We start from the raw sequence: 16,148 nt of genomic DNA on the forward strand, positions 1-16,148 counted from the left end.
TCTATTTCCTTTCTTGAATTAGTTACTAATCATAATTGTATACTGTTATGTTACATTTTTTTTATTATTGTAAGAATAAATATTTCTTAAATTTCAGAGGCACTTGTGTCAAAAAGATACATAAATAAATAAATACCAATGAAGCAAAACACTGCAAAGTGAGATCATTTAATTAAGTCCACCCGGCAATTGGAGAGGTTTAACCAATTAACATTCTGATTAGCTACTCCTCCATTACATTTAATAGACATCCACAATAGAAACCACATTGAAAATAACTTTTATTTCCTTTAGTAACAATATAACGGTAATATCCCTAATATTTATCTCGTATGTTCTATAATGCTAATAATATTCACAAAAACATAAATCTTTCACTAATAAGTCTGGCAGTGCATTAGCACGGACCATTTTCATAACTTTTTTCAACTCCTGTTCTATCTCAATGCTAATAGAACCGGCTTGTTTCGCAGTACGGAGCAATGTTCGCGCCTTATCAATATTCCTATCATACATCGCTAATATGGCTAAATATGCCCAGGCATCTGCTAGCAATGGTTCTAACTTAACAGCAGCGGATAGCCATCGTTCAGCTAAACTATCTTCTCCTATTTTCGCATATACACGACCGATAACCAGAGCTGAGTGAGCCGATGGAGCAATTCTATGTGCACGGGCAGCACGTTGTAGAGCAGATAATGGATTACTCTGTAATCCACCCATTGCCGCTTGTAGCAGTAACCATGGACAGGGCTCAACGCCCGTCCTGTCTGCTTCCATAAAAGCTTTCTCACATTCTCCATCCCAGCCTCGTAAACATGTAATACAAGTAGCGTGCATTTGAGACATGATGGCTGAAGGACCAAATTTTTTTATTCCCATTTCTGTTACATGTAACGCTTTGTCCAACTTGCGACGGAGAATCAATGATGCTGCTCGTAAATAAAATATATCAACGGTAACATTAGTTTTTAAATGTAAGCGTGATCCTTGTGTAACACAACCCTCTTCTATGCAGAGAAGAAGTCTTTCACTAAAATTATAACACCTCAAACAAAGAAAAAAAGCTGCAGCTATCAACATAGGATTATCACCGTTAAGTAGGCCAGGTATCCAAAAAACTTCCTCCTCGCCGCTTGTGTCTATCCATCGTTGGAGAAACTTTTTCCATTCTCCAGGCAGTTCACAAGATTTTCTCATTTTACGAGCTGCTACGAATGCTGCATAAAAGTTATTGTTATGATGATATAAAGCATGCAAAGCGGCCCAACCGATAGCTCCTGTAGTGCCATCTGAGGGATCACCCTTGACAGCTATACGAAAAGCTGCCGCAGATACTTCACCTTGCCTATCATTATATCCTATTCCTCCAAACATCCAAAGTAAATATCTATTTCTACTTTGAGAACTGATAGCCTCCAAAAGGTATTCGCGAGCTGCCGCTTCATTTTCTTCTTCTAAACAACGCAAAGCTTTGGACAGAAGTGATCTAGGATGATGAGGAGCAGCTCTTAAATTTTTATCAATATGCGCCTCAGCTATTCTTTTGTCTCCTGCTAGCCGGCTTCTTGCTGAAGCAATTCGTGAGGATGGCATAGGTTGTGGCAACTGCGGAGCAAACGATGATGTTACTGCGCGGCGACTAGCCGCGTGCTGAGCTGTAATCATGTCTTGTAATTCAATATCCGAACATTCCCCCGGTGGGAACTGTTTAAGCATAGATCTAATGCGTAAAAGAAGACGATTAGCCGCTGTTCTCTTTATACTTTGATTCATCAGTAATGTGCCTTTACAAGTCAAATTATTTAATTCTTTGTGCACGGACAATGCTCCGCCTTCGTTTCTTATCAGCCTTGCATCAATGATAGGATCTTCATGACTAGCGTCTATACCTAACTCACTTTGAAGAACCGCTGAACCTTGGGGTGGTGGAAACCCTATAATTTCAAATAAAGATGCTATTTTCGCTTTAGCAGTAAGCGGCTCAAATAAATCAAATCTCAATAACATATAGGATTCATGTCCATAATCGTCTACGATTAAATCTGTTTCACGTGCGCTAATTTTGGCGCTCGTCGGTGGAAGGTCTAATAAACCACCAACGCCCTGAGGCAAGTCGGCTTCATTATAATACAATAGTTTAGCACAAACTGTAACCCCAAACTGACCAGGTTCTAACAATACTCCCAAATTTAAAAATGCCATATACCGCCCTCTAATATCAATTTTTCCAACTCTGGGAACACCAGCAATTTCTACTAAAAACTCGGAATTTAATCTTTCTCGTAATCTTTGTGGGTCTATAAGAACACGTTTCATGGCATTCCAATAAACTGAGTTACATGTTTCATTATCCTCTGGTTTGACATTCTTTGGTATATAAATATCTTCAGATGGAATATTAAATGCTGTATTCGCTGCTAGTCCACCGTTGCTTGCGGCAGCCCATACTATTTTCGATGCATTGCAACTACTTAAGGACATCCCAAAATTTAAAGATATAGGATCGTGAAGTCCATTAAGGCTAATTGCACTCAAATAAACAGTTCCTTCTCTAGCCACGGAAAGACAATGAGCGGAAAGCATTGTAATCATAAGGGGTATTCTAGTGTTTTCCGGTTCTCCTGATAATGTAATAGAAACATATACTGCACATCCTGAACATAGACCTGTGTTTATCATTAATAGAGGTACTTTTAATATAATTTTCTCTTCACCTATTAGCAAAGGCAATAAATCGACAGTGGCTCCAGCTCTATTATCCGTATTTAATAAGGGGTCCGGATCTTTAGCTCCTTTTCCACCAGCGATACGAATAATAAATATTAAAGGCTGCTCCGCAATTAGGGATTGGTGAAAAGAAAGTTTTAGATCTAATGGCAATGTTTCTAAATTGACCTCCATATTATGTTTCCATTTTATTTCAGATAAAATTACGCCATTAAAAATAATTAAAAATATCCAATCGCCTGGACCGAACGAGTTACCTTCTAGTGTTAAGGAAAGACTGATAGAACAGGGATAAACAAAATCATCTTCAAATTCTCCATACACACTTGATTTTTCAGATAGTAAGGGTGTTTTTGATGTTTTTTTCATTTCTTTAGGAGGCATATTTATATTTTATTTATTTGTTTTAAAAGAAATAATAATATTACTATTGACAGATTGTGCAAACTACAAAGGTTTTATTTATTTCTTTGTTGCTAGGTAAGGAGGTATATATTTTGCATTTATTGTGTCAGTGTAAAATAATTTGTAAGGATAAATAAGACAATGAAGAAAACTTAAAAATAAACAAAACATACATATGATTTTTAATGTGAATATGCCATGTATTTTGCATATAGGAACATGGAAATAAATTAATTACTTATTGGGATTTTTTAAATGGCAATTGGTGGTTAAATCGACGACAACATTACTTATTGTCAAATGTCAATGTCAAAAATTAATAGTGATGTCAATTACAGAGAATTTGTCATCACATTTCTGTAATTTGGATTTTGTCAATGATATTTTTATTTGCATTTGTTGATTTTAAATTTACTTTAATTGTTACATTGCACTTTAGTTGATATTTGTGATACCTTTTTATTTTAGAGTTTTCAGTCATTTATATTTAAAATGTTTAAAAATGTATACACTACTTCATGGCTTTTATAAATATGTTATTCAAAAAGACGAATATTGTGTGTTAATCTTAGGCCTTGACAATGCGGGTAAAACGGTAAACAAAATCCTTATATTTGGATTAACAATAATATCAGTAAATTTTACGCGTCATTTATTTTGCTTGCTTTTATTCAGACATATTTGGAGGCTACTAAAACGAAATTTACCAAAAAGTATAAAGCGATGAACCCAAGTCGAATAACTACTACAGTAGGACTAAATATAGGGAAAATAGATGTAGATGGAGTTAGACTTAATTTTTGGGACCTTGGTGGACAGCAAGAGTTGCAATCACTGTGGGACAAAGTGAGTATTGGGTAAGAAATTAATTTAATTATTATCAATGTCTAAATTGCATCTGTTTTTTAGTATTATGCAGAATGTCATGCTGTTATTTATATTGTGGATTCATCAGATAGAGAAAGAGTATCAGAGTCCAAAGAAACATTTGGTAAGTATATAAAATATAAATGGAATCATATACAAACTATATGACTATTACATGTAAACAATTAAACTTATCATTATTTTTTAATGAACATTAGGAGTATTTATTTGCTAGAGGAGACTAAGGCTTTTTATTATCCTGTTATCAGTTTAATAAGCCTACCGTATAATAGCCTAATTTTTGGAACAAAATTTGTACATATTTTTACACAATACAATGAAATTCAGTTGGTTAATCATACGATTAACCAACTGAAATATATTTATAGTGTTACTTTAGGATTGGCTATATTATTTTATTCATTTAAATAATTTACTCAATACAACAATCATGATGTCAGTGAGATACAATATTTACATATTCAATGATGTTTATGTAGAAAGCTTATGTGCTTTTATAGATATGTTTATTGCTCAACATTTATTGCATGTTCTGATGTACTGTAGTTATTATGTGGCAAATATTTTCCAACAATCCCTCATCTCTACTTTGTCTATAATGCTTTGATCAGTCTCTTAAAGAAACATCTTGACCTAACCTGTTTAATGTATTACTCAAAAAAAATATCCACTTATTTTAAACGAGTTGTTACCCACAGCTTTGAATATAACTTTCAGTTATAGTAATAGTCATAACTGCAAGGTACGTCTTTGCTTGAGTTCTAACCTAAGGAAAGATACACCATTTAATATAGAGAGCTTTATAGTAGATGGGCAGGAATAATTTGATATCATTGTACTATGGGTTTAAACCGATTCTTTTATAGAATTTTTGGGATAATACAGACACAAGTTAAACAATAATTAAGAAGAATGTTAAGAATAAGGTCTCAAAAATGCTATGATACAAAATGAAATCTTATCAATGCAGGATTTTTTGACAAAAAGAAGAGCTAACAAAAAAGACAGTGTATAGAAATAGGGAAAGAAAACGAAATTAATAAAACAATAATGATTTTATTGGTATAATTTGTTATATTTATGGTTTCATCCAGTTTTACAAGAAGCTTCACATATTTTTGTATTTAATGATCAAAATTATTAATTTTATTTATTTGATTCTTTAAAAATATTTATTTCCTTTTTATTTATGTACCACATCATTACTATGATACAATGATTAAAAATAAATAAAATCGGGTAAAATCTTTAAAAAGTTTCAATAATAAATCCATTTAAACTCAAGAAAATCATTATGAAGTATTGGTACTGTACAGACAACACAAAACTATTGCATTAATGTTTATTTAATGATCTAAGTACTTTCCTAAAATGCAATAATCATTAAAACGCAAATTCTTAAAGCAAGGACAACAGGTTGTAGTAAAATATTAGAATATACACACACACCAAATAAGTCAATAATATAATAACAAGTCACTACATATGCAATGTATAATATGTTATTACTATCTATAATATATTTTGCACATAAATATTACCTTTACTATTTCTTTTTAAGGCAAATTGACTATTCATAACATAGATTATACAGAATTAGGTATGCAATACTGTTATGTAACATGTGTATTTAAATAAGACTTTCATTAATTTGTAACTGCTTTGAATGACTCAGAAGTGGTTTTTTTTTTACTTATAACATTAGTTTGTTATTTTCTAATTATAAAATTTAATTTTGTAGACAGAATGATAGCTTCGGAACATCTCTCTGGGGTCCCACTTTTGGTGCTAGCTAACAAGCAAGACATTCCAGATTGCATGGGAGTGCATACAGTTAAGCCAATTTTCAACCAAAATGCCCACTTAATTGGTGCTAGAGACATTATGCTAATGGCCACATCTGCCTTGACTGGGTAATTGAAATTATTTAGTTCTAAGTAATATTTTAAACTACATTAATACCTACATACATATAAATTATTTACTTATTAGTAATTGTTTTTAGGTCAAGGTATTTGTATATAAGTCTACATTATCATAGATTTTGCTAAAATATTTCGATATTAAAATATGTAAATTATTACATAATGTCATTGATTAAACGTAAAAACTCATATTTATTTTTTCAGAGATGGAGTTGACGAAGGTATAAGGTGGCTAGTGGATTGCATGAAACGTAACAGTATCGAGAGACCGGCGCGAAATCACGACGACAATTTATAAATCCGAACGATTGTGACATCAACCATATTTATTATATGTTCGCGCTACTAATACAATGAATAATAATTAGCTTTCATATTTAGATAATGATGTGACTCGGCCCATTGTTTTGTACATACAGTATTGACATTTGAAAATAAAATATTAAACCAACCGTGTGTATATTGCTATCCTTTTTTAGTGATAAATTGTACTTTTGATAAGAGATACGTAATTACTGGATATTTGAGGAGCACCTGCACCTGATAAAACACCTCTGATAACGCTTCAGTTTGTACTTGTAAACTAGCGTGACATACTTGTGAAATGTGTTTGTGAATTTTATGTTTTTGTGAAAAATCTTTTTGCAATCATGGCTTATCCCATGTACGAAGTTGATTGGAGTGTATTACCCCCTGAACAAAACAGAAGGTAGGTCGCAAAATTATTTGGAATATATGTAAGTAAATAGATTTATGATTTCGAGAAATAATTAAGTGTAGCTATTTCAATATAATCAGCAAGCTAATTTTAGTTGTACTACATTTTTATATATGCCCTATTATTTTAAATTGTTGTGGTATATATCATATGATTACGGAAAAAGACTAGAGATATCCACGTATTCTTTTAAATATCTATCAAAGTGTTGTCAACTTAGGATAATCATAACAAACTCTTTTAAAAATACATCGTTCAGTTGTATTTACTTTCACTCACTATTATATTTTCTATTTTAATTATTTGTGTTTATAAATATCTGCATCGAATTTACAAACAGAAGATATAAAATAAAAATATATGATTTGACTAGTATACATGAAACGTCATATGTGAGTGCGGGAACGAGTAGGCTGCGAGTCATGTCATGTCGATCGGCCATGTTGAATTTCTTGCAACGCAGGAAATGTCAGCTGGCGGCTGCCGTAATATTTCTGAATAAAATCTGTGATAAAAGATTCATCCGTAGTTTTCAGTGATAAGTTCTTAAAAACTGGAATCTGGCAAATATTGTGGTCCAATTTGATGTTGAAGTGAAAATATGATATTATTGTATAGGAGGTGGCATGCGATTTCACTTGCATTTTTATGGTTTGTGACAAGATAAAATGGTTATTAGTCTGACTAAAGCCTCCTAATTATTATTAGTTTTCTTACGTTATAATTTATGTGCTCGAAAGTGTTTTAAAATATCCGTAAAGTTGATTTTGATACGTAAGTTATTTCACACCTGTCATTTTGAAGACCGATATTTATCCTGTCTTCGTAATCGCCAAGGAATATTTGTCCTAATATAAGTTACGTCTTCGAAGAATTCAAGATGAACGGCTCCGAATCTGGGTAATTTTTTTGTTTACATTATAGCAAGGCAGTAGTTGTCTAAGTCTCGCTCGGTCTTTAGAAACGTACAATAAGACACATTTCTTTTTTTAATCTTGTTTTCTTTTTATATTTTCATCAAATAAAATTTATCTTAAAGTTGATTAATTTGCACAATTTATAATGTACTCATATTTCAAATTATGAAAGTAGGAATGTATATAATTTGATGATATTTGTACATATTATAAATACATTAGAAAAATTATGAAACGTTACAAATGTATGAATATTACCTAGATTAATTAATTGGGTATTCATTATATTAAAAAATTCATAATGAATATAATTAACTTGGTTTTCTGCCATTTGTTTTGGAGCTTTTGTTATATGGATTATTTTTTAAAAATAACTTACACTTAAATGGTCTTAACTTACATTTTATATTTGAAGTAGGATTTATTCATTTAATTTTGATTTTATTAAACCAAGCATTCAATTTACATTTCAAGTGAAAGTATACTCAACAAATCTTCACAAACAAAAGTTGACTTCATATGTACAGTATAAATATTTTTTCCATACAAAGAAGTACTCAAACAAGCCACTTGATCAAAGAATTATAAATCATTCCTTCTATCAATGCACCAACCAAACTTGGAAACTGAAATGTTATATTCTTTGTCTGTAGTCACAAACAATATATATTTCAATAAATATACATGATATTATGTACTGTTATTTATTAAATAACATAGTATTCATATGAATAAGATATTGGTAATTAAAATTTATTAATAATGATATAAAACTGATGATTTCTTATTAAAACTAAGTCTAGCATACTCGACACTTTAACCCATAATATAGTTAAATTTATTCATTTTCGTACAAACACAATCAATGGCATATGTCCAATAAAACTATGTAACTTTATATACCTACAAGTGATTGTTGTTTTACAAATAAACATTCTTATTAATTTGGTATAATATAATGTTCAGTGACTTTATGCCAATCCTGTTTATTTAGGATCAGTGTCAGCCGGATTTTTTATTTTGTAAATGATTTGTATTGCATTACCTCACTCACCAAAATATACTCTATTATGTTGAATTTATAAAGTTTGAATATGGGTTTATAAATTATAATTGTTGTAATATGTCATCAATTTTAATCAATTTGGTATTTTTTAGCTTCCACTAATAGTTCTATCTCTACATGTTACATAGTTAGTTCTTCAAATGCCATACCTCATATATTAATTATTTTTTGATAATTTGAAGACACATAGACATCAAAATCTTACTTACCACACATTTTTGGAATTCAGGTAGTTAAGTGAGTTCTTCAGAATTTTAGTGTGTTTGTTTATTACTATGAATTAATTTCTATTCAATCTTATATCACTTTTTTTGTAGCTTATTATCTCATTGAATTATTAAATATAAATGTTATTTATAATTTGAACTGAAATCAAAACATGAGTCATATACTTTTATATATATAAACAGAGCTCTATTATACTCATGACAAAGTTGTGACATTCAATATATGTACCATTCATAACAGAAGGCCCTATTGTTTATATAGTTATATATGTTTTTTTTAATGTATATGTTATATATTGTATTGTCTGTCAGTGTCAGTTTACTTTCAGTTAACTTATTTTTTTAATTTTCCTTTGACGTTTATTCGACTTAATTAATGCTGGCAATAACAACTCCTGCTTTTGGCTCTGTAGATATATGACAGTCCATAAGCAACTGCATTGAACTTGTATTTTATTCTTTTTAAGTTAAACTCTCAAATATAGCTTACAATGTATGATCTAGTAATAACACATTGGTATATTTTTCTTAGAAGCATAAAAAAATCATTAAAGTAAAACATAATATATTCTACCATGTGTGACATTGATAACACAGTCTATGTTCATTTACATATCACTATTGGTAAACTAAAGTGTTAAACTTTTTTTTAAAGTTACTTAACACATAGCAGAGTATGAACAAATGTTTTTCTTTTATAATACATAAGACTCTAATTAATTACCAATTTCATTAACAAAATAATATCAATTGACGTACAAAATTTTCACATACAACCTTACAGTAGGATCATCTAAGTCTTAAATGATAGAATATTACCTATATATCCAAGATGAAAAAAGGCATCTTGTGGGCTGGCATGACATGACTAAACAGGTTGTCATTGTTTGGACTCTAATACCACTTACCATCAGGTGGAGTGGATTCATTTGCCTATCCATATATATAGAAAAAAAAAATCTAGCATTAAACACATAACAATAACATTGATGGTTAACACAGTGTTTCATTCACAGGTTTAACCCAGCTTTCAACATTGCCACCATAAAACAAGTGGTAAATGAGGCAATAGAGAGAGGTGAGTACGCCTTCATTTTAATTAGAATCTAATTAACAGGTAAACACTAGTATTAAAATGCAACTCAAAATGTTCATTTAACTCTTTAAATGGTAGTCTATAGAATTGATTGCTCCCTTTTATTTTTAGCAAGCATAATTTTTACTATCTTAACAATTTCTTTTAAAATTCTTCTTGCCTTATTAATCCTTATAATAGTTTTTAATGTTTTCATAGCTTTTTTTTAGTGAAACTAATATTTTTGTTGATATATTTGAAGGAATATACTTATTTTATTTTATCATGCTTGCCCTTTAAGCTTAAAATTTCTTTATTCTTTATTACAATTTCGGAATGTTAGCGAAACTTATAATAAAATGTGTGTTTATTAATTTTATTCGTTGACTATTATTGTACGTACTTTAAAAGTAGTGAACTAAATGACACATTTTTATTAGTTTCGTCAAGCAATCCATCACGCTTATACTAAGTTTCTTAACAAATGCACTGATAAACGCTTTTTTGTGTGTGTGTCGTCCGTAACAGTCGCGCCGGTTTCAGTGCGGATGCAGACTCCGACACGGTTACGAGATCTGATCCGACAGATACGTGCAGCAAGAACGGCTGCCGAAGAAAGGAGTGTCGTTAACAAGGAATGCGCGTACATTAGATCAACTTTCAGAGAAGAAGATAGTGTTTGGAGGTAGGGAGGAATTACTTGTGTATCGAGTTATGGACTAGCTAACTTTTATAGAATCTTTTCTGATCTTAGTGTATATACGTTTAATACTGGGGGTAGGGGTATTTTTATTAGTTTGATCTTTACCGTTCCGGAACCGGAAACGCTTTTGTTTGGGGACTTGCCAATGTTTACCCTATGTGGCTTATGTCTACTGGTCCCCTCCATTTGTAAATATTACCATTGTCAAAGTTAATCCCATTTGAGATTAGGTGACATATTATGATACAAAGATCAGAAAAGTTAGCTAATTTTTCGAACTTCAAACAGATGTCGAAACATCGCGAAACTCCTGTACATTCATATGCTGGGCTATCCAGCACACTTTGGTCAACTGGAATGCCTGAAGCTGATAGCGAGCCCACGCTTCACGGACAAGCGCGTGGGCTATTTGGGCGCGATGCTGCTGCTGGATGAACGGCAAGATGTGCATTTGCTGATCACCAATTGTCTGAAAAAGTAAGTATCCGATCCATACTAGCTATGATACCAATATTTTAAATAAGAATATTTTTGTATAAGTACCGATATTGATGATATTTCTGTGGAGATTAAGGCAGTGGAAGGATTATTTGAAATAACCAATAACTTAGAAGATCAAATAATAGATAAAAGTGCCAGTATTGATACGTAATTAGTGTAGTTAGTAAAGTACGTATTACCAGCCTGTAAATGTTATGAGTTTGAGTTAAGGATTCCTCAATTTTTGAGAAGGGTTGCTCCAATGAGTGTAGGTTGACCGTTGCTAAAATAAATATCGTAAGTTAACGGGATATTAGCTATTGTAGTTGCTAATATAAATTACATTACCTCATATAAAAACGAGCATTATTTTATTTTATAAGAGTTAAAGGTATAAAATGTAACACACTAAGTGTCCCACAATAAGGAAATCTCTCTTAATAGAAAGCATTAATAAGTCAATTCCACCACTTTGCTTCAGTGCTTGTCGATGTTATCATATCATATCATGCGGTTTTCTTCGAACTTTAAGCACTGGATGAATTGTAAATCGAATTTATGCATAAGAAAATTATAAAGTTCTAGCATTAATTGATACCGTCTTCGTTCAATGTTCCATCCGTCGCTATATTGACTTATTCATTCAACCTATAATCATAATATTTAGTATGTATATAGTGTGAAGTTGGAACTCTGGGGAATGACAAAGTCTATTGTTTCAAATATGTCGTCCATAAAAGTTTAGAGAAGGATTACGTGCACGATTTTGTGGATAAAAATAGACGAAGACATTTTATAAAACTTGATTATACAAATAAGTATTGATAAATATTCGAAGTCTCGTATAATGAGTATGTATATTAAAGTAAATTTTATGATAATAATAAATAATCTGGTCAGACTAGAAGAGAGATATTACAGAAATTCATGGGTATGCAAGACTTATAAGTAGGATTATTTATTTCACTCGGTAACACATTAATTTGTCATTAGTTTCCTTATAACGTTTAATTTCAAATAATGAACAATACTTTTAGAATATGTTCCATTTTTAAACTGCCAATTTCTTTTTGTTTGTTTGTATCAACGACGTATTTGAATGTGTGTGTATTTAATTTTATTTGAGTTAAGAGCTTTCGTTTTAATTCTTCTGTATTGACACACAACTGTTCTTTTCTGCGCGTATTTAACTCCTAGATAATGATTTGTTATACAATGTAAATATACATATACGCAGATATATAACGTTGATAATAAATATTCAATGCACGTGATAACTCTACCTTATTAATATACACGTAAACAAGCGACATAAGATTGGTTTTAACACATCAATCTGCGCGGTTAACCACACACATGGAGTACAGGCTATATATATGTACCTGTGATTGAAATATATATAATTACATGAACATCAATAACGGCTTCTGTTATTCTGTCAATGCAATCACAACTAAGTTAGAAATTATATCAATATAAAGAATAAACAGTTTGTTTTCATTTACGTGAGTACCAAAAATAAGTGATACTTTTTGGAGGAGATCTTTTTTGTTTTTATGACATTAATAGAAGATTAAATAATGAAGACAGTATTTTTTTGGGTTGTTTGATTGTTACGTTGTAAATACGGGTGTAATATTTGAAATAAAATTCTTTGTTGGTTCATTAAAATCCTCAGATGTACGTAAATTAAGTGTATTATTTTAAGGACGCGTCACGTTTTGGCACGTTTCGTCACAAAAGAGAGAAGGAAGATATAATTGAGAGGGATAGAAAAGAGAGCTGTATGTTTATTTTTGCAACTGGTTTCTCCGCTAATGGTCTTAATTTCATACTCGCTCGACGAAATAATTGTATTCATATATGTAATTATAGGCTGACGTTCGGACATATTTATTTTCATACAGTCAGTATTTGTACAATTACAAAATGTAATTATTAATACATATTTTAAATTAGGTTTGTATATTAAGATGGAAACTTAACAAATGGATCTTTCTCAGTATACTCGGAAATCCTTTATTCAATACAAGAAACATATATTTGATACGACCACGTCTCGTAAATTAACTAAATTGAAAGCTATTGTAACTGCGAAGCGTACTATAATAATATTAAATATGCAAACTTTATCCGAAACGCTTTGTATCATCTGGTATAAGTTTTATGTATATTGATTTAGTATTAGCTATTTCAATTAGTCATTGATATTCCGTACACTTTGCTGATGTTTCTGGTCTTATTAAGTTAAATTTATGTTAATATATTTGAAACTTCGAAGCCAAACACGCGGGCAAGTTTTTTTAGGTTTTACGCATAAACAAGTACCTATAATAATATAGTACCTTAGGGTTCAAGCTCGATTCATACCAAATTTCATATAATGCGGTTCTGTATTATAGTCGTGAAAGTGTGACAGATAGAGTTAATTTCGCATTTATAATATGTATTGGTATATAGTATATACTCTTATTCCAAACATAGGAACAAAGTCAAATGAACAACATTTGATAGCAAATTAACGCGATATCTAGAGTTTGATTAATCTATGATATTCACTATGAATTTGCGTAAAAATGTCGTTTTGAATGTCGACGAAACTGTTATCGGAATTTTGGAAGTAAAGTATAATACCTAAGTGGTTAAGTGTAAGTCGCATGAAATACGTAAATTTAAAAGGATTGTATATCTCATTTCTTGCTTCCATTGGAATAAGCTGTAGATTAGTATATGTGATAAGTTTTTTAGTTTTATATCGTGTTTGGCGAATTTGAATACGTACCTTTAATAACTTTGAAATAACTCTACGGGTAAACGGTTACCGACCCCTGTAGTTACATAAGTGGTTAGTATACTTTGGGGACATTTAATCGCGCGACAATTTTAAAGGGACAATTCTAAATGTCGTCGAAATGAACTTGTTTGGTTTTGATGATAATATCGAATCAGGCGTAATCATTGAGAAATAAACTACATAGAAATCTAAACATATAAAAAATTCTGTTTGTAATATTAAAATAGCCCTTTACAATACACGGTACATATACCAAAACATTTTTTTACAATTTTTGTCTGTCTGTTTATTTCGGCTAATCTCTGGAAGGGCTGGACCGATTTTGGTGCGACTTTCACTGGCAGACAACTGATATAATAAGGAGTAACCTAGGCTATAATAATATGTATTTTGTTAAATTCAAATTCGTTTATAAATTCAAATTCAAACAAGGTCGCGGGCACAGCTAGTAGTAGATAAAAGAGCTTGAATCCCTTAGCGTCAGAAACGTTATATATGTATAAAGACGTTGCACGTAAATAAGAATATGTACTCCCATCGCGCTGTCTGTTTTATAAAATTCTTGAATAATTTGATTATAAAGGAATTTATAAATACAAAATCAAAAATTATTTTCGACATTAAATATCCTCTGCAAGGTCATAGCCTATCTTGTTACCGGTAATATAATAAACAGCCTACAGACAAGAGAAAATTGATACAAAATAACAAGTGAATCGCCATTCTTTAGAGCAAAAGGATAAGACAATTATATTTGTCTGTTGCACAATTGCAAGACAAACTGGACACTTTGTTTTAGAAGAGAATGAATCCATTGTCTTCTTGCTAAAATAGTTGGCATATGACCTGGGACTTTCAGATCTCAAGGATCGCATTTTGGACAGGCTAATGGCCTTTGAAGGGAAGTGGAAATATTAACCATTCTCTACATCGTCAAAACGCCAATCTCAGGTCTCGTATTTTGTCCCCTGCCTGTATTAATACTGCCTCACTCACCCTTAAAAATGGAACACACCGCTGTTTAGCGGCAACTTCCCAGTCGCCTTACAAAATGTACTACTACCACCATTGACTATAGACAAATTATTTAAATTTATTTTTGTTTACTATTATATGCTACAAATTCTGTAACTTTAAAAGCAGGATTCTAAAAATAAAATAGTATTTTCCCTAAATTGTGACAGAAAAATTTCGAGATATATGATTTTCTGTGAACGATATGAAATTATTTAATAAATTTGCTTCACAAGAAACAATCGCTTAACATCAATTCTTAATTCCACACCAAAGGAGGCGTGCACTATGTGTCTTTGACTTTTCTGCTACATCACTATATGGTTTCTCTTCAAGTATCCATTTACATATGAGCTGCTTTAATAAATGTTTGATTTGTTAACAATAATCGGGTACAGCAAAGTGATTCATAATAGATGACATCCGCGTCGACATGTAATGTACCCAAAATTATATCCAGGCTTATCTCCCAAACAGTTAAACCGGTTGATAAAATTAAAAATGAATGTCATAACTAATTTCAAACATATACTATTAATAATATGAATTTATATTATCTTTGCCACAGAATCAAATCTCTGAATGCGATACGCTATTTATTACTAAATTATATTTTAAATTTTTATTATCTGTTTACTGTTTAGTTCAATATTATGTCTGTAATTTGCAGGTGTTAGGTACATTTTTTCCAGAATAAAAGTAACTATCTATGTGGCTAATTTCATTCAGATTCGATCAGGCGTTTTTGCGTATCGAGTAAAAAATATCTAAACTATCGCATTTATAATATCAGTCTGCAAGATACGCTAAGCTTTTAAACTCATGATTCAGTCCGATTTGAAAAATATTTGCCTTAGAGAGCCTATATAACATCACGCAATACGAGCTACGGGGCGGAGCAGTAACCTTTAATGGGGGTGAGGCAGTGCGGAGCGGCTGATTGAAATATATACCTACTAAAAAGTTACATTTTCACTTTAAAAAAAATCTGTAAGCCTATTCCAATTATAAGAAAATATATAATAAACGCTTTGTGGATTTATGACGTTTCAATATGAATTCGCGAAAAAATTATCAACCAATCTTTTCGGGATATAGGAAATTTGGAAGTAATATTCAAATGGATATAAGTAGTTAAGAAAATTTGTGATGTGTGGAGCATAATGTAATGTGCTTCATTTGAAATACGGTATACAAATTATACTA

At 31.1% G+C, this 16,148-nt stretch overlaps 3 protein-coding genes across 3 annotated transcripts in view; 2 read left to right on the forward strand and 1 right to left on the reverse strand.

Moving 5' to 3' along the window:
• Positions 1-345: 345 nt before the first annotated feature.
• LOC124533372 lies at positions 346-3,099 on the reverse strand. The gene has a single exon (XM_047108597.1). The coding sequence runs from the start codon at positions 3,097-3,099 to the stop codon at positions 346-348; it is 2,754 nt and encodes a 917-aa protein (XP_046964553.1).
• Positions 3,100-3,442: 343 nt separating this feature from the next.
• LOC124533819 (ADP-ribosylation factor-related protein 1) lies at positions 3,443-6,400 on the forward strand. Its single transcript, XM_047109339.1, has 5 exons — positions 3,443-3,730; positions 3,811-3,981; positions 4,045-4,126; positions 5,765-5,936; positions 6,153-6,400. Exons 1-5 carry the CDS (start codon positions 3,638-3,640, stop codon positions 6,244-6,246), a joined length of 612 nt encoding a protein of 203 aa, XP_046965295.1. The 5' UTR covers positions 3,443-3,637; the 3' UTR covers positions 6,247-6,400.
• Positions 6,401-6,463: 63 nt separating this feature from the next.
• LOC124533820 (AP-1 complex subunit gamma-1) overlaps positions 6,464-16,148 on the forward strand; it is a 33,659-nt gene continuing 23,974 nt past the window's right edge. Inside the window, exons 1-4 of the mRNA XM_047109340.1 lie at positions 6,464-6,657; positions 9,893-9,954; positions 10,495-10,636; positions 10,943-11,131. Coding sequence (XP_046965296.1) covers positions 6,599-6,657; positions 9,893-9,954; positions 10,495-10,636; positions 10,943-11,131 — 452 coding nt within the window. The 5' untranslated portion in view covers positions 6,464-6,598. The remainder of the gene's footprint in view (positions 6,658-9,892; positions 9,955-10,494; positions 10,637-10,942; positions 11,132-16,148) is intronic.

Source organism: Vanessa cardui, chromosome 11 (assembly GCF_905220365.1).
Source record: "Vanessa cardui chromosome 11, ilVanCard2.1, whole genome shotgun sequence".
NCBI classification, from domain to species: Eukaryota; Metazoa; Arthropoda; class Insecta; order Lepidoptera; family Nymphalidae; genus Vanessa; species Vanessa cardui.